The sequence below is a fragment of the Tiliqua scincoides genome, chromosome 1 (assembly GCF_035046505.1).
Source record: "Tiliqua scincoides isolate rTilSci1 chromosome 1, rTilSci1.hap2, whole genome shotgun sequence".
Classification (NCBI taxonomy): domain Eukaryota; kingdom Metazoa; phylum Chordata; class Lepidosauria; order Squamata; family Scincidae; genus Tiliqua; species Tiliqua scincoides.
The window spans coordinates 247,665,156-247,686,745 of NC_089821.1; the positions used below are offsets into that span (position 1 = coordinate 247,665,156).

The following is a 21,590-nucleotide window of genomic DNA, read 5'->3' on the forward strand; positions in this document are numbered from 1 at the left end:
TTTATATCTACAGGCCACTTCACACGTGACTGTTTTTTAGATATGGAAACATGCTGTTTTTTAAGTATAGACCTAAAAATGCAAGCCAAGAATGCAACTGGATTGGAATGTGGCTCCCTGCCAGATATACACATGGTGGCAAACAAGTTTGCTGCCTCGTAATGTGTGAAATTATTCTAAGTATATAGTAACTGACAAATAGTGCTGGGTAGGTTAGGCATGCTGAATTGCTGCCACTGTGCTTCCTTTTAAGTGCCCTCAGTTGCATCTAAGATGGAGCCCTGCATCGTTCACTTTTGCTCTGTTTGTTGCTGCTGTTTCCATTTGTTCTGTAATGCTGGGCCTTGCCAAATATCTTCGTAACATTTCTTTTTAGCTGTTCCTTTTCCATGCATATTTGGGGTTCCGTCTCAATCCATTACATCAATCAAATTTTTCGCTTAGGCCAGGTCCCAAAATTCCCAAGGGGGATATTAAACTTGAAAAGTTTCCCCAACTGTATAGCAAACTGCTTTTGAAACTGATGGGAGTTTCTAAAAAAGTTTGTGGATGTGGCATTGGGTTTGGGAATAGAAGCATAAGCTGTTCAAAGGAAAGCACCAAATCCATTGCATTGGCCAGACTGAATTTTTCTTAGCCTCACATTCTTATGGTATGTTCCCTTTTCTTTTTCTTGAAACAAACTTTTTCTGGGGCTAAATATTCTGTGGGCTTTTATTGCTCATGTGAAGCATGGCCAAGCAACTTAGAATTTTTCTGAAAAATGTCTTCGCAATAAAAATGTCAAACTTTTATTCCATCAATAATCTTTTGACTTCCAATTGTTCTTAAACCTTGAAAACACTTAGTGTGGTTTTCCTGTTCTTAATGCCACTTTTTCATATAACAGCTGATAGGATTCTGTCCAATAAGAAACTGATTCTAAAACTACTGTTTGAAATGTGTATATTGAGAACAGTTGTTTTAGCATAAATGGTTTTTCTGTCAATATTAGTTACTATGTTAGGTAATTCATCTGACCTATTCTATTACCTGGTGTCATTTCCCATTAGTGAAACATTCAAATTCTCCCATCATTTTCTGATTTTGCATACTTTAATCCTTTTATCATGTGTTACACAAGATAACCAGAAGAACAGGAGTAAACTACTAAGGTTTGCTTCACAAAAACTGCCTATGGGCTATCCAGTTCTATAATTTAGCCAGTCAAGCATACTTCATTTGTTTACATACCTTTAGAATACAATCCTCCACACTTAGTTCAGAGTCAGTCCCTTTGAATGCAGTGGGGCTTACTTCTGAGTAGATATACATAGGATTGCAGTCCTAGTTTCTATTTACATATTTTTTTTTAAATTGTTTTTAATTGTATACAACCAGAACACTTTCCTTGACATGCAGCAACAGGAGTAATTCCTAAAGTCACCTTGCAGATGCAGAATGTCAAATGCCAAATTATAGGAGGTCAGAGTATTTGATGTTTGAAATAATTAAAGCATCGCGTTCGCATCGTGTGTTGATTTACAGACAGCAAAGCAGGCTTAAGATGCACGTTCATATTCCAAAGAAAAAGTGGTTAAGCACTTCTTTCTATTAGGAGGGGTCCCCAGTCTTGTGGATCCTGTGAGCACCACAGGCATTCTGCAAAGGGATGATAGGCACCACTGTAAAACAGCTATTCAGGGAAAACAGGCAGCTAAGGGAGTGGAGCAAGCAAAATGAGATTGCGCACACTTTCCATACATACCTGTGCTTATGTGCCCTCCCAGTCATCTAAGAGCACATATGCACTTGAACATGCACGCACTCTTCCATCCATTCTGCTATCCTCTATAGCAGTGATTTTCAGTCTTTTTCGTCTCATGGCACACCCATCAGTTTTTTGATAATTGGCAAAGCACACCATGCTGTTTGTAGGGGGCTCACATCCCCCAATGGCCTTACTAATAAATTACCTCCCCCAAACTCCCACGGCACACCTACAGACCATTCACGGCACACCAGTGTGCCCTGGCACAGTGGTTAAAAATGGCTGCTCTATAGTAATGGTTCTCAAACTCTCAGGGAGTTTGAGAACTGAGGTAAGTTGTTGCAGGAGAGGAGAGAAGGCAGCAGTGTGATCCCCAGGATCGCACCTCTGCCATGGACAAGGGTTTTTTTTTCCAGTTACCTACAGCCAACAGCTGTCTCCTTGGGGGCCCGGGTAGTGTTTTTTGTTTGTTTGTTTTTACTTTTTCAAAACATTTGAAGGCTTGGGGAGGTCTGCAGAGGGGGCCCCCCAGGAGGTTGCTGCTGGCTATAGATTAGTGGTGAAAAAAACCCTTGTCTCTGGCAGCAGCGCAATCCTGGGGATTGTGTTGCTGCCTTCTCCACCTCTTAAGGAGCTAGAGGCAGAGCTTCTCAGGCTGGTGGATCATGTTTGGGTCAGTTTGAGAATCCCAGCTCTGTAGGCTCTGCCACTACAGCTGCTACCATTGCCGTTCCTCAGCCTGTCCTACTGAACACAGTGCTCTTTGAGTGTCTTCTTGACTCAGCATGCTTGTCTTTCAAGTGGGAGGGAACTGATGAGGCAGCATGGATGAGAAGAGAGGAAGACTCTCTGCTCTCCACACCTTTTTCATAGTATAAGCTTGCAGGGTGAAGCCAAGGCAACGATGACAGCAGCAATGGCAGCTGAGCAGGCAGGTGGCACTAGACACACATACAGGTATATTTGTGCCTGTGAGTTGATCCTTCAGAATGCTTAGTATTGGGTCTAGCCCAGTGAAACTTGCTTAAGTTTCAGTGAACTGTAAAATTGAGTAATCCACCAATTAAGTTAGCAAAATTTATATGAAATGTTGTAAAGAAGCTCTTAAAAGGTGATTCAATGTTTTGCTAGATAGATGTTGAACATATTAACCATAGTAAATGCTTCCTTTTTTTTGATCTTATACCATCTCTTGCTTTTTTATTATGTTGCATTACTTTATTTCTGTCTGGTATTTCTTAATGGTGTGCTTTTGATGCCTTAGTTAATTTTCAGCATGTGTGTGTTCAGGTTTCAGATCATCCTTCTCGCCCAGTTCATACACCAACCATGAGATCTCCGTATATCGGTTCAGGACTCACTATGCCAAAGGTATCAAGCCAAACATGCTGGCTAGAAGCTGTAGTCAAACTACAGGCTTTCCCTCGTAGTTAATAGCTTTTTCCCCCTTCTATATTTCCCCTTCTGGCCTGGTGTATGTGGGTGTGCCCACGAAGTCTCACATAGGTGAGGAGTGCTAAGCTCTTCCTGTGCCTGCTGCTTATCTCCCGACATCCTCCCTCCTCTCCTCAAACATATTTCTGATATGCTCAAGTGTGGGAAGGTTCTGCATTCCTCAGCTATATTTTGTTGCTATCCCTTGTCGAAAGTGATTGCAGCAGTCCCATGTTTAAATGCCCGGAACTGCTTCTCTCAGACTTAGTTTTGGACTGTATCTCTTCACAATGCAGGTAGAAGCATTTTGCATGCCTACATTAGTCAAACCTACAGCCCATTCTCTAATGCCAATTCACCCCCTTCTGTCAAAGCCAAGAAAAGCCTGTTAGTTCATTATTTGTAGGCAGTTCTGGGGGGCTCTAGAAAGCAACTTGTATAAGGAATGTCATCATGAAGGAGAAGTAAATCTTGAAATCTTAAATTACAAGATGAATTATGGTGGAGTGAATTAAATCTCATTTAGAATGCCATACCTTTTAATATCTGCTGTTGTGAGCTTATATTGATTACTCTGGTCTTTCAAAGTCTGGTACAAGGCACCTTTTCTCCTTTTCCCATTTTAAAGACAATAAAACTTCAATTGATACTTAGCACTTCTGATAGTCTAGCATCAAAATTGACTGGAACACTCTCTGCTCAGGAGCAGGCTTCCATCCTCCAAAGCTCTTGCACAGACACAGTCAGCCCTGGCTCAGTGATGCTGTCATTGAGAAAGATATGGAAGCCTGTCGGGCAACCTGAGAAGCTTGGCAGTAATTGTAAATATTGACAATGGGACCCTAGATCTGGGAGTCACTGGGGGGATAGCACTTCCTGATGATGTGTCGTATCCAATAATTCAGTGCCACCTAGATACCAAATGTGCCAGACTATTGGAATTTCTCTCTCTCTAGTATATTTATTAATCCTTAAATAGATACAATCATTTTCCTCTGATACAACATTTATTCAACATGATATAGCCTTGGGAGCTAACTTAACAGATTTTTATGCAGTCTTGCCTTAAGTACTGAGAAGTGTCTATTTCTTATGTGAAATGATTAATTCACTCCACTATGCTTAGATGAGCTTTTTTAAACACAGGGTGACTCTTTAGTCTGTCTCCTTACTGTTTGATCATCTGCTTGTGCAAAAAATGGGTTTGTTTGTTCCTTTTTATAGTATTTGAGTTTGAAAGTAACAAATATGCATATGTATCTGATTTTGATAGTTTCCCTTTTAAGTCTTCAGCGGATGTGTCTTCTGGGACATGGGTCAGCTTTCATTAGATTAGAGTTCAGAGAATAGAATCGGCAATCAATAATGACTGAACTATTTTCAGACTTGGGAACAACCTTGGATTTGTGTGTTTAAAAAAAAGTCTTTATTTTAGTAGTCAGGCTTTTAATCTGGCATGCATCTTTTTTTTTTATTTAAATATAATTTTTGTTGAGCAAAGCACCTGGTACCTAACCTCTGTTTCTGTTTGTTTCACAGCCTAAGGCTCATCAGTTTGTAGTGAAATCATTTAATACTCCTACAAAATGTAATCAGTGTACATCTTTGATGGTTGGCTTAATAAGACAGGGTTGTACCTGTGAAGGTAAGACTGAAAGACACAAGATGATTGTTCTTACAGATGATTATACAAGCAATTTTATTTTGTCCAAGAAAATAGTAATTGATTATATTTTTCATTATCCCTCCAAGAGCTTTTAATTGCTCACAACTTTTTTTAAAATATGAATTACGTTTAGTGTATTGTTTCATTTTCTGCCTTGGATGCTGTTAGGGCTGGTACAAGAATGCAGGCTGACTGAGATGAGTAGCACCTAGTGGTTAGTGTGAGTGTACCCCTTCCTGCTCCCTGCTTTCCCTTTTCATTGGGTCATCAGCTGATAGTTTGTATGTACTGCCACCATTCCACACTACAGAGACCAGGCAAAAACAATGCACGAGCATCCCTGTGCTTGAACTTAAATAACCTAGGTTTGATGATGTCATACCATTGACAAATGATACATATGCATAGTGGAAATGGAAAAGGTGCAAAAGAGAGCGACTGAGACGATTACTGGGCTGGGGCACCTTCCTTATGAGGAAAGGCTAGAAAAGCCTTATGAGGCTAGTCTTTGGGCCTCCTCAGACTAGAAAAGAGGCGCCTGAGGGGGGACATGATTGAGACATACAAAATTATGCATGGGAATGTTAAAGTGGATAGAGAGATGCTCTTTACACTCTCACATAACACCAGAACCAGGGGACATCCACTAAAATTGAGTGTTGGGAGGGTTAGGACAGACAAAAGGAAATATTTCTTTACTCAGCATGTGGTTGGTCTGTGGAACTCCTTGCCACAGGATGTGGTGATGGCATCTGGCCTGGATGCCTTTAAAAGGGGATTGGACAAGTTTCTGGAAGAAAAATCCATTATGGGTTACAAGCCATGATGTGTATGTGCTACCTCCTGATTTTGGAAATGGGCTATGTCAGAATGCCAGATGCAAGGGAGGGCACCAGGATGCGGGTCTCTTGTTATCAGGTGTGCTCCCTGGGGCATTTGGTGGACCACTGTGAGATACAGGAAGCTGGACTAGATGGGCCTATGGCCTGATCCAGTGGGGCTGTTCTTATGTTCATTACAGGAGTGGAACCCACCTGGCCTCTCCATTCCACCCATTTACCTAGACAGACAAATTTGGCTACCCACTGGTAAACACATGCCAGTCCTTGGAGGGGATGCTTTTTCAGACATGAATGACTCAAATCCAGGAGAGCACAGAGCTGGGTAATAATGGCATTTCAAGCAAAGGACAAAAGCTGCTGCAGGCAATAGAAGTCCCAGCATGCTTGCAGACTGGCACTTCACAAGTGTCTAAGCATAAGGAAGAAGACAGCAAATAGGGCATTCATTGCAGATTGTCAGCTAGAAAGATGGAAGTTAAATGTTAAATAAAAGGAAAGCTAAATCCTTTTTGCTTGGGTCCAAAACTGTGTGACTCAACAGGGAAGACACTTCCACTCAGGCAGGGGGAGTCAGCAACTTCGGCCAACTCCATCTTATATCTGCAGCTCCCATGTCCTATTCCACCCCAGTCCTGAGGGTCCCTGCCCCTCAGAATTGGGTTTTTAGGAGCTGCTGTGGGAAGAAATCCCCATTCCATGAACAAAAGTTGCAGTTCTTGGGATCAAGGTGTTTTTTTTCCTGCATAGTTAAAACTATCCCTCTTTCTCAGCTGAGAGGTTGCATAATTTTGTTGCACAGTTTTAACATCTTTTCCCAAGATCCCAGTTACCTCAAACTTGGAAAAATATGAATCCTAATCAGAGCATACTTTTCTCACCATCCTCCAACTTTTCAGCATCAAAATGTATGTTCCATTAATGCATAATTTTGCCTGCCTGTTGCGTAGCAGCCATGACAGTAGGAGGGCTGATTAAGACAAGGGCCACAGTGTGAAGGGAGGGAAAATTTAATCCGTTCGTGCCATGCCACAGTTGCAACAAAATTTGTTCACCCAAAGTTGCTTTTAGACCTGGAAAGGAAGTTTCAGTAGAAGCTTTTATAGCAACTTTTGGAGCAACATTTTGTCCAGACCATGGTACAGTGGGTTTTAACGTAGAAACAGTGGTTTTTAACTTAGAAGGACACATGTTGAACCTGCAAATTCATCCATTCAAGAATGTGTTCACTGCAGGATGTTCTTGCAGCATAAAATGCAGAACAGTAAATGAAGTGGCTGTTAACGAAGAACAAGATGGATGTTATTTGTGATTGTCATATGTGTGAAATGCTAATTCTGTTTTTCCTGTCAGTCTGCAGATTTTCATGCCATGTGACCTGTGCAGACAAGGCACCAGCAGTGTGTCCAATTCCACCAGAACAGACAAAGGGTCCTCTGGGGATTGACCCCCAGAAAGGCATAGGAACTGCTTACGAAGGACATGTCCGAGTAAGTACTGGGAAACAAAATTTCTTGATGGTGGATTTCTTGCTGTCAACCTACAACAATAACTAAAATACAGCCTTGGTTTACCAATATATCTTTAGCTTATTTAGGAGGGCCATTACCATTGTTTTAAATTTTCTTGGTAGTAATTTTTCTGAGCATGTGAATGAGGAGCAAAAAGAAAAGAGCGACCGTGAAATAGTGGATATTGTAAAACTCCTTTAACTGTCCTTTTTAGTCCATATTATTTCTTGAGTGTAAATGTAATGTAGACATGTTCACACACTACAAATCTACACGGGTTTAATTGTCATGGTTTTCCCCCAAGGAACTCATAAGCTGCTCTAGCGTGTAAGGGGCTAGTTTATCTCAAGCTTCTTATTGACTGTGTATTGAGATTGAAACATTTGAATGTTCAAGTTATCTACTAGCATTAACAAAAATTGTCCACATACCTTCCTTTTGTTTGACCGTCAGTACAATTAATTTTGTTACAGATCCCTAAACCAGCTGGAGTGAAGAAAGGCTGGCAGAGGGCATTGGCTGTTGTTTGTGATTTCAAGCTCTTCCTTTATGATATAGCGGAAGGAAAAGCATCCCAGCCTAGTGTGGTAGTGAGCCAGGTTCTTGAAATGAGGTAGGAAGATGAGACTGAGTCATTTGCCATGACTTTAATTTACAATAAGACCTTAAATATGATCTTTAAATAAAATTTTTGCATAAAGAAGTAGTTGTATAAAAATACATTTAAACCTGTGTGTTCCTATTGATTAAAAAAATCAATTTTCTCGATCTCTGTTTTGTATTGACATAGATGTCCTCTGTAATTTAAGCAGTTACTGCTCAAAACTGAAAACACACATGCATAAAGAGTAAACATCTTCTACCTTGTTAACCGTTTTTGTCTTTCCAAAGGGATGAAGAATTCTCAGTGAGTTCGGTCTTAGCTTCTGATGTCATTCATGCAAATCGAAAAGATATTCCTTGTATCTTCAGAGTAAGTAATACATGTTATGGTTGAAGTATGTTGCTTATACATCCTTTGACATCTGAAGCGGAATGAAGCAGGGCTGTGTTCTCGCGCTGACCTTGTTTGGGGTTTTCTTCGCTGTCCTGCTGAAGTAGGCCTTTGGAACTGCAACAGAAGGCATCTATATCCGGACCAGATCAGACGGAAAGCTCTTCAACCTCTCCAGACTGAGAGCAAAGTCCAAAGTCCAGCTGAAATATCTGTGTGACTTCCTCTTGCAGCTGTCACCGCCCATTCTGCCAAAGATCTCCAGCAGCTCATGAACTGTTTTAGCAAGGCCTGCCCAGACTTTGGACTGACAATCCGCCTGAAGAAAACACAGGTCATGGTTCAGGATGTGGACTCACTTCCCTGCATTGCAGTCTCTACACACGAACTGGAGATTGTCCATGACTTTGTGTACCTTGGCTCAACGATTTCCGACAGTCTTTCTCTCGATTCTGAGCTAAACAGACGCATCGGCAAAGTAGCTACCACGTTTTCCAGACTCACAAAGAGAGTATGGTCTAACAAGAAGCTGACGGAACCTACCAAGATCCAGGTCTACAGAGCTTGCGTCCTGAGTACACTTCTGTACTGCAGCGAGTTATGGGCTCTTTGCTCACAACAGGAAACTGAACGCTTTCCACATTGGCTGCCTCCGATGTATCCTTGGTATCACCTGGCAGGACAAAATTCCAAACAGCACAGTCCTGGAATGAGCTGGAATCCCCAGCATGTATACACTGCTGAAACAGAGGCGCCTGCATTGGCTTGGTCGTGTCGTGAGAATGGGCAATGGTTGGATCCCAAAGGATCTCCTCTATGGAGAACTTGTGCAGGGAAAGCGCCCTACAAGCAGACCACAGCTGAGCTACAAGGATATCTGCAAGAGGGATCTGGAAGCCTTAGGAACGAACCTCCACAGATGGGAAACCTTGGCCTCTGAGCGTTCTGCTTGGAGGCAGGCTGTGCAGCATGGCCTTTCCCAGTTTGAAGAGACACTTGGCCAACAGACTGAGGCAAAGAGGCAAAGAAGGAAGGACCACAGCCAGGGAGACAGACCAGGGACACACTACACTTGCTCCCAGTGCGGAAGGGATTGTCACTCCCGAATTGGCCTTTTCAGCCACACTAGACGCTGTTCCACAACCACCATTCAGAGCGCGATACCATAGTCTTTCGAGACTGAAGGTTGCCAACTATGTTGCTTATGAATGATATAGACTGAAATAGTCATCTTGGTTTCATTTTCACTGTTGCACTTGTGTGTGTGTTTTGTTTTACCTGTTTTTTGTTGTGGTTCCAAGTGCCCCATTTCAGTTTCATATATTTTTTCATCCAAGTCCTAAGCTCTAGGAGAAAAATTACAAAAGCCATCAAAGGCCAGTTTTTAATGTTCCAGGGAATGGTACAGTTCCTGGCCTATCCACATTTATAAATAAATAAATATACATTCCCTTCCCTTCTCATTACTAGTTTTTAAATTCCATTTAATCCTGCTCTTTTTCCAAAGAAGTCAGGGCAGCACATATGGTGCCCTCTCTCCTTTCATATAGCACAGAAGAAAGTAAGGTTGTGAAACAAGGACTGGCTCAAGATTACCCAGTGAACTTCTTGACTGAGGAAGTATTTGAGCCTGGGTCTTACAAGTCCATGTTCAACACTCTGGGAACTTCATCAACATGGCTCTCACTAGTTTAACCTTGAAATGCTTATTTAATGCTGAAATGCTTAGTGTATTGCATGGTTCAGACTCTGTTCAGCAGGGTACACTGTAGAGTACAGAGTAGAGTACTCTGTTCACCATTTAGCTTCAAATGTGAAAATATCTGATTTTTCCATGTGTTTCTTCAGTTATATCCCACCTTTCAATCTAAGCATCTTCTAAGTGTTTATAACTTTTCCAGGTTACAGCTTCTCAGCTGTCAGCATCGAGTAACAAGTGTTCAATCCTGATCCTAGCTGACAGTGAGAATGAAAAGAGCAAGTGGGTAGGAGTCTTGAATGAATTACACAGGATTTTAAAGAAGAACAAGCTAAAAGACCGCTCAGTCTATGTTCCCAAAGAGGCCTACGACAGCACTTTGCCCCTCATTAAAACAACCCAGGCAGCAGCAATCATAGGTATTTATTGATTAACCTACGATAAATATTTGGGATGTTACCTTAATACAGATGGAATTCTAGCATTTCCTTTATGCTGCACTAATATTTTGTATTTAATTTAATGATAAAGCAAAAGTTGGTAAGTTTGATGCCTGCCTTAGCAATTACATTCAGATCTGTCTCGTTTAGTTAGTACTTATGACAGAAAGCATTAGACTCATATTGAACATTTATAATCACAGTATAGTCCGCTTAAAGCCCAATCCTATCCAATTTCCAGCACCAATGCAGCCATGCCAGCAGGGTGTGTGCTGCTCCTACAGTGGGGAGACAGTCGTGGAAGTAAGGGAACATTTGTCCCATATGTCAGGTCTGCACTACTGCTGCATTGATGCTGGAAAGTTGGATAGGATTTGGCCCTTTGAGTGTTTTACAGTGTAATCCTATGCATGTCTTCTTAGAATTAAGTCTCATTGTGTTTATTGAGACTTATTGATAGGCAAGTGAGTGTAGGATTGCAGCCTTAAAAACTGAAATGGCACTGTTATGCAGGAAATGTTTTGCCTAAAGTTTAGGGTAATGACTTAAGGTTGTAATCCTATCACACTTATTCAATAGGGCTTACTTTTGAGTGAAATTGAGTGCCTAGTATCAACCTGCAAGTTTCATAGATTTCTTGCAACTCCTACACTTCAAAAGTCATCTAAGTTTAATTTTACTACTGTAGATGCTTATGATTAGTTGCTCTTAGTGAGAGTGTATTCGTTAGAGTACTGCTTTTGCTCATGTCATACAGTACAGAGATGTGGGTTATATCTGTTAAGCAATGCAGGTTACTACTTGACTGAATAAAAGAAGCTCAGTAAGTGATAAATCCTCATGTTTTCATTAAACTGTTTCTGTTTTAAGTACTCTGCTTTCTGTTCTTGTTTAAATGATTGGGTCCCATGTTGGTTTTGTGTGTCTGATCCAAAAATGTTGACCAATTTTTTTTTAACTGTCACAGATCATGAAAGAATAGCCCTGGGCAATGAAGAAGGGTTATTTGTTGTGCATGTCACCAAGGATGGTAAGAGAATGTGGTGTAACTTTTCTGTGTGGGTAGTTGAAACAATAAGCTGCATATTTTGTTCAGTCAACTCTTTCTAGAACCATCTTGTATCGTCTTAATATAGCAGAGTTTAATAAATGGTGATCATGCTGCTTCCGCTGAAAAATCAAGCTGTTCTCTATTCTCTCCTGGTACCAAAAAGCCCTCTGATCTGTGTTGTGTTGGCAGATTGGAATTCAGAGTTCTCTCCTTTGCATGCTCCCACTCAGTGCAGCTTACAAGAATAAATTATTTTCTTCAGAAAATTAGGAAAAAATTTAATCATTTACTGATCTATTTTGAGCCTCAGTAAATATCATTGCCAGCTCTCCTATCCCTCAAACCACCCTCCCCACCAGATTTCCTGCTTGCAACACCCCATTAGGGACTTCCTTTTCCCTCTGTGGTCATTGCTCTGGATGCAGCACAGAAAGTTTAGACTATGCCATACAATATTTTTCCTTTTCTTCTAACAGTAAGAAAGAAAGGCAAAGGAATTTTTTGGGGATTGTAGTCTTTGTAACGACTACTGCTTTCAAAATGTTTTAGACTTGAGCCCTTTGTGGTGACAGGAAACCATGTGTTTATTTTGTATAGCTATGGAAACTGCTTTGTGAACTACTTGTTGTTGAACAGTGATATATAAATATTCTTAATAATAATAATAAAATAACCTCACAAAGACTACACTTTTATTAACTCTTTTGCTTTTCTTCTTCCCTACATATTTCTTGTTTCCACGTCAGTGTGCAAAGTGTGCTCACCTGAGGTTTTTAAATTTTGCAGAGATCATTCGTGTTGGTGACAATAAGAAAGTTCATCAGATTGAACTCATCCCGAATGAACAGCTCATTGCAGTGATCTCAGGACGAAATCGTCATGTCAGGCTGTTCCCTATGGCTGCCCTGGATGGACGAGAGACTGATTTTTATAAACTGGCAGAGACCAAAGGTTGCCAGACTATAGTTTCTGGACAAGTGCGCCATGGAGCTCTTACTTGCTTGTGCGTGGCAATGAAAAGACAGGTCCTCTGCTACGAACTAAATCACAGCAAGACACGTCACAAAAAGATTAAAGAGATCCAAGTGGCTGGGAATGTCCAGTGGATGGCAATCTTCAGTGAACGGCTCTGTGTGGGCTACCAGTCAGGATTCTTAAAATACCCTTTGCATGGAGAAGGAAACCCACATAGTTTGCTTCACCCAGATGATCACACACTGTCGTTCATTGCACAGCAGCCTACGGATGCCATCTGTGCAGTTGAGATCTCAAATAAGGAATACCTGCTGTGTTTTAGCAGCGTGGGGATTTATGTGGACTGCCAGGGCCGAAGGTCTAGGCAACAAGAACTTATGTGGCCTGCAACTCCTTCCTCTTCCTGTAAGTTCCTATCTCTGTATTACTTTCTCCTAATGGTTTGAGGGACACAAATAGTATTTGAATAAACAGACATTCAGGTGTATTCCCTGTAGTTTTTAAATAGGATGGCGCAGGCTGTGCAGCATGGCCTTTCCCAGTTTGAAGAGACACTTTGCCAGCAGTTTGAGGCAAAGAGGCAAAGAAGGAAGGCCCATAGCCAGGGAGACAGACCAGGGACAGACTGCACTTGCTCCCGGTGTGGAAGGGATTGTCACTCCCGGATTGCCCTTTTCAGCCACACTAGACGCTGTTCCAGAACCACCTTTCAGAGCGCGATACCATAGTCTTTCGAGACTGAAGGTTGCCAAAATAATCCAGAGACTATGTAAGAAGTATGAACATAGATTTTGTTTAAGAATTGTTTAATTATGTACCTTTATGAAAAATCACCTAAGTACTATGATTATCTGGGAAACAGAGAGAATGTTAAATTAGGAAAAATATTGTTAGTGAATATTGGGTAGCACCCACAATTTCCTTGCTTCAGAGAGAAAGACAGAGAGTCCTTGCTCCAGAGGAAATTGTTGCTGTTCATTGTTTTGTATCCCAGTTATAATTGAGGGTCCTTTAGTTCACAGTTGAACTAAATTGAAAATAGAATTCCCATTTTCAAAACTTGGTGTCGAAATGTAGTAAGTGGGTAGTGCACTTAAGACAGTGAAAAGCAGATAATGAGTAATTTTAAAAACTGTTAGAAGTTCATAGGTTTTGTTTTTCAGATCATGATCTATGACTCATGTCCAAATAATCCTTAGAATGTTTCTAAAGAAAGTCTCCATTTTAATTGGAGCATATATATAGCTAAATTATCTGCAGAGGCAGTATGTTGTGAAAAGACTGCTTTCTTATTTTCGGTGCTCTCTAGTAATTGCTGAAAGTATATTACCAAGGTATGTATGTGTACTTCTTCCCAGGTTACAATGCACCATATCTCTCAGTATACAGTGAAAATGCAGTTGATATATTTGATGTGAATTCCATGGAGTGGATTCAGACCATACCCCTCAAAAAGGTAACTAGCATGTGATATTGGAAATTCATTTGTCCAAAGAACTTACAGCCCCTAGAAAGCATGTTGACAAAGTAGGATCGTTGTATATAGTGTCAGAGTAGACTACAGGGGCAGCCTATTTATCCACGGTTTTTTTAATCTTTGGATTTGTCTCAATGCAGATGAGGTGGGGGAACTGAAAGTCACACATACCTTTGCCTCCTTTGGCTTCTCGATCAGTTTCAAGGCAGCCCAAAACACTGCAAAAAGGCTCCGCCTCGCCCAGGCAGGGAAATAGCCCTGGAGCCATGGAAGAGGTTCCCCTTTTGAAGGAACAGTAACACTCTTGGAGCCCCAGAGGCCAACCCAGGAAGTATTTGCTGAATCCCCCCCCCCACTCCGAGATGGTGCAGGCTCTCCTGCTCCAGCCTACGGAAACAAAACAGCTCAGCAAGCAAACCTTCCCAGCAAGCAAAGCAGGAGATTTAGGCTACAATCCTCTCCATACTTTCCTGGGAGTAAGCTCCATTGACAAGAATGGGACTTATTTCTAAGTAGAAACGCATAGGACTGGACACTTAAAAGCTCAGCATTCCACCTGTGAAAGGGGGAGGCGGGGAGGCGGAGGGGCGGGAATTGATAACAGCTGCCTTAGTTTCCTTCCAGCCCCAAGTGTCAGGCTGCAGATACACATACATATTTGCTTAACTCTAAGGTATTCAATCTGTGCGTCCCTCCTCCCGAGTATGGCATGGCTAGCCTCCAGGCATCACTAGGGAGAGAGGCTGCTCTGCTCAGGTGCTGCCTCCTGACTTGCTGCTTTTCTGCAGCTGTGAATGAGGTGGGTGGGGCAGCTGGGAGGGCATGTGAAACATGGTGGGGGGAGGTGGGAGAGAAGGCTGGCTGGGCATGGAGAGCTCTCTCCATGTGCAACATCGTCCCAAGGACTACATTTCCCAGTGTGCCCCTCGCCCTGGGCATCCTGGGATTGGTCAAGGCTGCTTGGGAAGGAAGGAGCCAGCCTGCTCCTAGTGGGGGGTGTGTGTGTCCAAATATCCCAGCCTGCATCCCTCCGTCTTGCCTGGGGGGCAAAGGGGTGGCATCTGCATGTTGGGTGTATGTGTGTGAGCAGCCCCCATCTACTTTGGGGTGAGTTGTAATCTTGCTGGGTGTGGCTGCAATCCTTTCCACACTTTCCTGGGGGTAAGCCCCATTGACTCAAATGGGGCTTACTTCTGAGTAGACCTACATAGGCTTGGGGTCTGTGTCAGCTGAGTAGACCTACATAGGCTTGGAGTCTGTGTCAACCTATCCCAGGATCCTCACCTTTCTCTTTTTCCTCCCCCTTCAAAAAAGAAAAAAAACCACTCTTGATGGCTTTGTCTCCAGATTAAAAATAAAAATCCCCATTCCTTTTTAGCCATTCTCCTTTTTCCTCCTGCCTCCTTTTGGGGGAGGGGTACTCTGTTGGCTGCTATTGTAAGACAAAAGGCACAATCCTAGCTAGGTCTACTCAGAAGTAAGTCCTATTGTGTTCAATGGGACTTACTCCCAGGAAAGTGGGCTTAGGATTGCAGCCTCAGAGCGCTGGCAGCCTTGTTTCTAGTGTATAATTATAACACCTTCATTCCCATTTTGGGGTAACTGAGGTGAGCTGTTGTAATGGGGAGCCGTGGCCAATGGCTGCAAGGATCAGGGGAGGCACGAGCTGGAAAAGTTCAAGAACCACTGGCTTAACTCTACGGAATTTAGCACAACAGGAATTTTTGTTAATCGAGCCGGTTCACGGAACGGAACTAATGCATATAAATAGGCTCCACCTGTACATACAGTTTCAGTCTTACAAAGAAATGGATCAGAAATAGGAGTTAGAAATGAGACATGTTGATGTGGTTAACTGCTTTAAAACAACTTTTATAGTGAACATTTTCAAATTTCCTTTCAGTAAATTCTGGGTTTCCAACATGAGAGTGACATGTAGAAGCGTTCTTATAACAATAACGTGGAAAGTGACCTATAGTTTATGAAAAAAATGTAATTCCTTGAAACCAAATGTTGAATCCTAACTATATTAGAACACCTACAGAACATTTGATCCAAAGTTTCACCCTTTAAGAATATTGTATCACACATAACTAAGAATGCTCTTTCTACATATTAATTACGCAATTGCAACACAACAGCTTCTGAAATTATTATCACACCAGAAGTGTTTGTTTTAAGCCTTACTCAGAACTACTTGGTGTTTTTAGAAAGCGTTCTACACCAGTTTAATTTCATTTTGATTTCCAGAACTGTTGGAAAACCATCTGTAGATGGTCTACATGCTTTGTGAAAATCTGAACACCCTTTGATTTGGACAGCTATTCTAGTGGTCAGTTTTTATTGAGATTTATCTCTTTCAGGTACGTCCTTTGAACACAGACGGATCACTAAATGTCCTAGGACTAGAAACAATTAGGCTAATATATTTCAAAAACAAGATGGCAGGTAAGTGAGAGAAGATTTCTTGTTGCACTATTGTATGTTGATATAACTGTCTCAGGGCCCAATGCAGCCCCTTACCTTGAGGAGGGTTCAGGCCTCTGAACTACAAGATGCAGAGCACATCCCATTGGCATGGCCACATCAGCACTGGAAAGTTGGATAGGATTGGGCCCACAGACTGTTTCATGCTGTTCAAAATAGGACAGCTCAGTGGATTGTAAACTAACTAAAGTCCAGTTTTTGTTGACCCAGCCCAAATTTCAGCTTTCATTTGCTAAAGGCTGTAGTTCTCAGGGTTAGGGATAAAATTATGAAAATGGGTTGGATTCAAAGAACTGGGTATAAAGAATTCACCGATGTCAGACCCCCCCACCACCCACACTTCATCATGTTTGTGCTGATCTGCACATGCTTGCCCAAACATTCATGCAGCATTATAATTTGTAGGTTCTATAGTAGTTTTCGTTATTCTCTTTATGCAAGTGAAAGAGCATAGCTGAGCCCCAATTCCATTTTTTGCCCAAGAGGAAATAGTTTTGAGTAGAAAATTGAGGAAAGCGTAACCTTTTGGCAATTTGGACCTCCTCATGACTAAGAACAGACAGAGAGCCCAATCCTATGCATGTCTACTCAGAAGTAAGTCCCATTACAGTCAATGGGACTTACTCCCAGGAAAGTTCTGGGTTCCCTCCCTCCTAGGCAGAAGGAAGCCTCGTGCTGCATGCACTTACTTGTGGAGTCCTCTCTAGCTTTGGGCTTCCCTCCCAGTCCGGAGCCTTCCAGGAGGGTGACCACAATCAGTGCGCATCTCCCTCCTAACTGGGAGGGAAGCCCAAAGCTAGAGGCGGCTCTGCGGCACTGATCACATGCAACACCCCACCTTCCATCTAGCCTTCTCTAGCATCGGGCTTCCCTCGTACTTACAGGGAGGATCCAACCAGCAAGAATGCTCAGCACGGGGCAATGGGAAGCCTGTTCTGAGCATGCTTACCAGTGGGTCCTCCCTGGAGCGCAAGGGAAACCTGACTCTAGAGAAGGCTGGCTGGCAACAATGAAGCTCAGCAGCACTGCATGCATTTCCAGCCTAGCCTTCACTAATGCCAGAGGGAAGCCTGCTGCTAGAGAGGGCTCAGCTGGTAAGCAAACACAGTGCCACCCGGCCGGATCCTCTCTGGGGTCAGGCTTCCCTGCTACAGAGAGGACCTGGCTGGTAAGCAAGGCCCCACGCCAAAAGTGCTTGCCAGCTAGCTCCTCTGTGGCCTTGGGGTTCCCTTCCGGTCTGGAGAAGTCTTGTGCTCTCCAGCCAAGCCTTCTCCAAACCAGGAGGGAAGCCTGGCTAATGATCACACTTAGCACAGTACTGAGTGTGATTGCTGTCTGACTGTCTCTGGTGACGGAGAAGGCCTGGCCGACAAGTACACTTAACATGGGGCTTCCTGCGCAGAATGTACTTACTGGCCAGGCCCCCTCTGGCCTTGGACTTTCTGGTCTGGAGAAGGCTCAGCTGGGAACCGCATTCAGCGCAGCACTAAGTGCAATTGCTGGCCAAGCCTTCTCCAGACCGGGAGGGAAGACCAAGGCTAGAGAGGGCCTGGCTGGTAAGCATACACTGCACAGGAAGCTGAGACACAAAATGGGGACCATGCTCATTGGCTGTAAGCCTGACATCAGGGAGGCCCCCACCACTCACACTTTATCATGTTTCACACTCCCCACCTCACACTGCCCCCTTACCTTGTTCAGGTTTGCAGCCACTGCTTTTTCCTATAAAAGCAGCAAGCAGGGAGGCGACCATATGGAGCTGAACTGAGGTGCTGTGGCCACTTCACTCTGCAAGATGCCTCGTGACACCCCAGGGGGCTTTCCCCACCTCGCCAGGGCGTTGCGACGCATAGATTGAGAACCTCAGCTTTAGAGAGGGAAAACATACACAGCTTAATATAACTCTGAGCATATTATTATGTAACTTAATATGGAACCTGCTATGTTTTTTTATTTCATTCCTAGAGGGTGATGAGCTAGTAGTTCCTGAGACGTCTGATAACAGCCGGAAGCAAATGGTTCGAAATATCAACAATAAGCGACGTTATTCATTCAGAGTGCCTGAGGAGGAGAGGATGCAGCAGAGGAGGTCGGTATTCAACCTGTACCTGTCTTCTGTACATGCCTGTAGGCCTTGAAGATCTGTTTGTCTGCTGTCAATGTAACTTTTCATTTGTTAGAAAAAATTGATTTCTGGATCATGTGTTCAGACAGTTGTCTCTCCTTCCTTACATTTATTCCTTATATGTAATTTGTAAAAACACCAGCCTGAAATATTTAAGTACTTTTAAAATTAAATATTTGTGCCAAACATTGTAACTCAGAATGCATGCCTTCATGTATGTACATTTGTGTGTGTGTGTGAGCGTGTGCCTATTGTGTGTGTATATATATATATACATATAAAAAGATTGATAATAAAAAGTTTTACAAAAGAGGATTACATTGCTAATTCTGCATATGTATTACTTTCAGAGTCTAATTCTGATATTTTGAATTTGGGGGCAATTCCTATTCCATTCTCTGTAGTGTTCTCCAACATTCTCATGTTACTACTTAATTGTCATGCCTTCTGTAACAAAAGACTCATGTTGAAAGGTGGTGTTTCAGGGTATGCGAACATATTCGAGAAGGGCAGCATATATTTTCAATAAGCATAGGTCTAATTTTTTTTTTATTTCTCACCATGCGTTCTCTCCATCCATAAAAGATTGCACATACTATGGAAAAAATACATGTTTGTCCTCAAGTCATTGAACCTGTCATTGGTGACAAGACCAGATTGTCTGCTTTGTTCCACTTCTAAAATGTCACTAAATATATAATTGGCCACCAACACGAAGCACATTGACTGACTCTTGTTTTTCTAAGATGCTCAAATATCTCTCAGAAATTTACTTTGCATCCTATAAGGCATCAGTACCTTTCTCTACAAACTCTTACAAGTATTGTGACAGTGAAATGTGAAGGGTAGTGCAATATTCTTCTAATTCTTCTTTTTTCTTCTGTCCTTCATTTCTGCCTTCATCTTTACAGCACCAGGTCATCAGTGAACCTGCTTCTGCACCTTTTCTTGAATGTTGTCTGAACTCCCTCTCGTAGAGCACTCTGACTCTCAGTAACCATATGGACTTTTTATGGACATGGGCTGTTCAGCCTTTAAAACCATCCTCTCTTCTTCCTGACCCTTTCCCTTTCCTCAGGCTGATAGATGACTTAGAATTGATATCAGAAATTAAAGTTCTTCTCCTTTGAAACCCAATATTTGGCTTATTTATTTCTATTGTAGACTAACTTGTATGTAAAGTACATTTCATTGCAAGAAATACCCTCATGAGCAACACACCTGACCTGAACATCTTCTCTTGCAGGGAGATGCTACGAGATCCAGAAATGAGAAATAAATTAATTTCTAACCCAACTAACTTTAACCATATAGCACACATGGGTCCTGGAGATGGTATACAGATCCTCAAAGACCTGCCTATGGTAAGCAGTTATGAGAGCATGTCTACAAGTGAGTGTAACTGATATTCAGGGGAAAGAAAATGAACATTGGGACATCAGATTCTAATTCAGTCTGGAGCCAAATAGTTATACATTTGCAGTCAAATGCAAAGTTGCTTTCACAGGCAGGGTTTTGAGAATTATTGTTTGTATGTTTTTATGAGAGCTACAGATCAAACGAAGCTGCCTTATACTGCATCAGCCCATTGGCCCACCTAACACAGTAATTGGTAACTAGAAGTGGCTTTCCAGGGTCTCAGGCAGGAGTGTTTCCTAGCACCTGCTATGCAAGATAATTAAACATAAGAACAGCCCCACTGGATCAGGCCATAGGCCCATCTAGTCCAGCTTCCTGTATCTCACAGCGGCCCACCAAATGCCCCAGGGAGCACACCAGATAACAAGAGACCTCATCCTGGTGCCCTCCCTTGCATCTGGCATTCTGACATAACCCATTTCTAAAATCAGGAGGTTGCACATACACATTATGGCTTGTACCCCGTAATGGATTTTTCCTCCAGAAACTTGTCCAATCCCCTTTTAAAGGCGTCTAGGGTAGACGCCAGCACCACATCCTGTGGCAAGGAGTTCCACAGACCGACCACACGCTGAGTAAAGAAATATTTTCTTTTGTCTGTCCTAACCCGCCCAACACTCAATTTTAGTGGATGTCCCCTGGTTCTGGTATTATGTGAGAGTGTAAAGAGCATCTCCCTATCCACTCTGTCCATCCCCTGCATAATTTTGTATGTCTCAATCATGTCCCCCCTCAGGCGTCTCTTTTCTAGGCTGAAGAGGCCCAAACGCCGTAGCCTTTCCTCATAAGGAAGGTGCCCCAGTCCAGTAATAATCTTAGTCGCTCTCTTTTGCACCTTTTCCATTTCCACTATGTCTTTTTTGAGATGCGGCGACCAGAACTGGACACAATACTCCAGGTGTGGCCTTACCATAGATTTGTACAACAGCATTATAATACTAGCCGTTTTGTTCTCAATACCCTTCCTAATGATCCCAAGCATAGAATTGGCCTTCTTCACTGCCGCTGCACATTGGGTCGACACTTTCATCGACCTGTCCACCACCACCCCAAGATCTCTCTCCTTTTAACTACCATGGAGCGAATCTCTAGAGCATACTATGTACAAAACATTTATTCCGTCACTGTGTTATGGTCCCACCCTATTAGTAGTCATGCCCAAGTTTCCTTCCTGTATAGTCTGTGCAATTAAATATTAATGGTTCAGTTACATAAATGCATTCAACCATCGGTTCTACCACCAAATCAATTGATATTGGGTCTAGATTTCTCTAGCCATTAAGGAAGTGACTCCACACAGTTACCACACAGTAACTTACACAAAAGTTCATGGACTGCTGTAACCTTTGATGGAATGCCAAAGCTTGGTGGTGTGTGGTCTGGTTGCCCAGCAAGTGCAGTAATCATTTTCTTTTTCCTCCTTGACACTGCAAAATGGCTAATTGGGCTGAGTTCTTAATTCTGTCAGAATTTATTTTTTGATTTGATTTGATTTGTATTCCGCCTTTCTCCCTGAAGGGCACCCAATGAGGCTAACCATCAAGTTAAAAAATACAGATAAACATTAAAAATACAAAACACTTAAAAACAATTAAAACAAGATAAAATACATAGCAGCAGACTGAAAGCACGCAGTAAAAGACATAAGTTATAAAAACAGTCCTTATGGTGCCTCGAAGGCTTTCCTGAATAAAAAAGTCTTCAGGCCCCACTGGAACGCTAA

General features: G+C 42.4%; 1 protein-coding gene across 3 annotated transcripts in view; it reads left to right on the forward strand.

Annotated features, from left to right (window-relative positions):
- Nucleotides 1–21,590, forward strand: part of CDC42BPA (CDC42 binding protein kinase alpha) — a 198,151-nt gene that overhangs the window by 159,080 nt on the left and 17,481 nt on the right. For all 3 annotated transcript variants that reach the window (XM_066618681.1, XM_066618680.1, XM_066618682.1), the window contains exons 23-34: nt 3,041–3,121; nt 4,724–4,829; nt 7,043–7,179; nt 7,674–7,813; nt 8,092–8,173; nt 10,096–10,312; nt 11,301–11,363; nt 12,171–12,764; nt 13,718–13,815; nt 16,200–16,284; nt 18,289–18,412; nt 19,695–19,812. In XM_066618681.1, the coding sequence (XP_066474778.1) occupies nt 3,041–3,121; nt 4,724–4,829; nt 7,043–7,179; nt 7,674–7,813; nt 8,092–8,173; nt 10,096–10,312; nt 11,301–11,363; nt 12,171–12,764; nt 13,718–13,815; nt 16,200–16,284; nt 18,289–18,412; nt 19,695–19,812 (1,845 nt within the window). The remainder of the gene's footprint in view (nt 1–3,040; nt 3,122–4,723; nt 4,830–7,042; nt 7,180–7,673; nt 7,814–8,091; nt 8,174–10,095; nt 10,313–11,300; nt 11,364–12,170; nt 12,765–13,717; nt 13,816–16,199; nt 16,285–18,288; nt 18,413–19,694; nt 19,813–21,590) is intronic.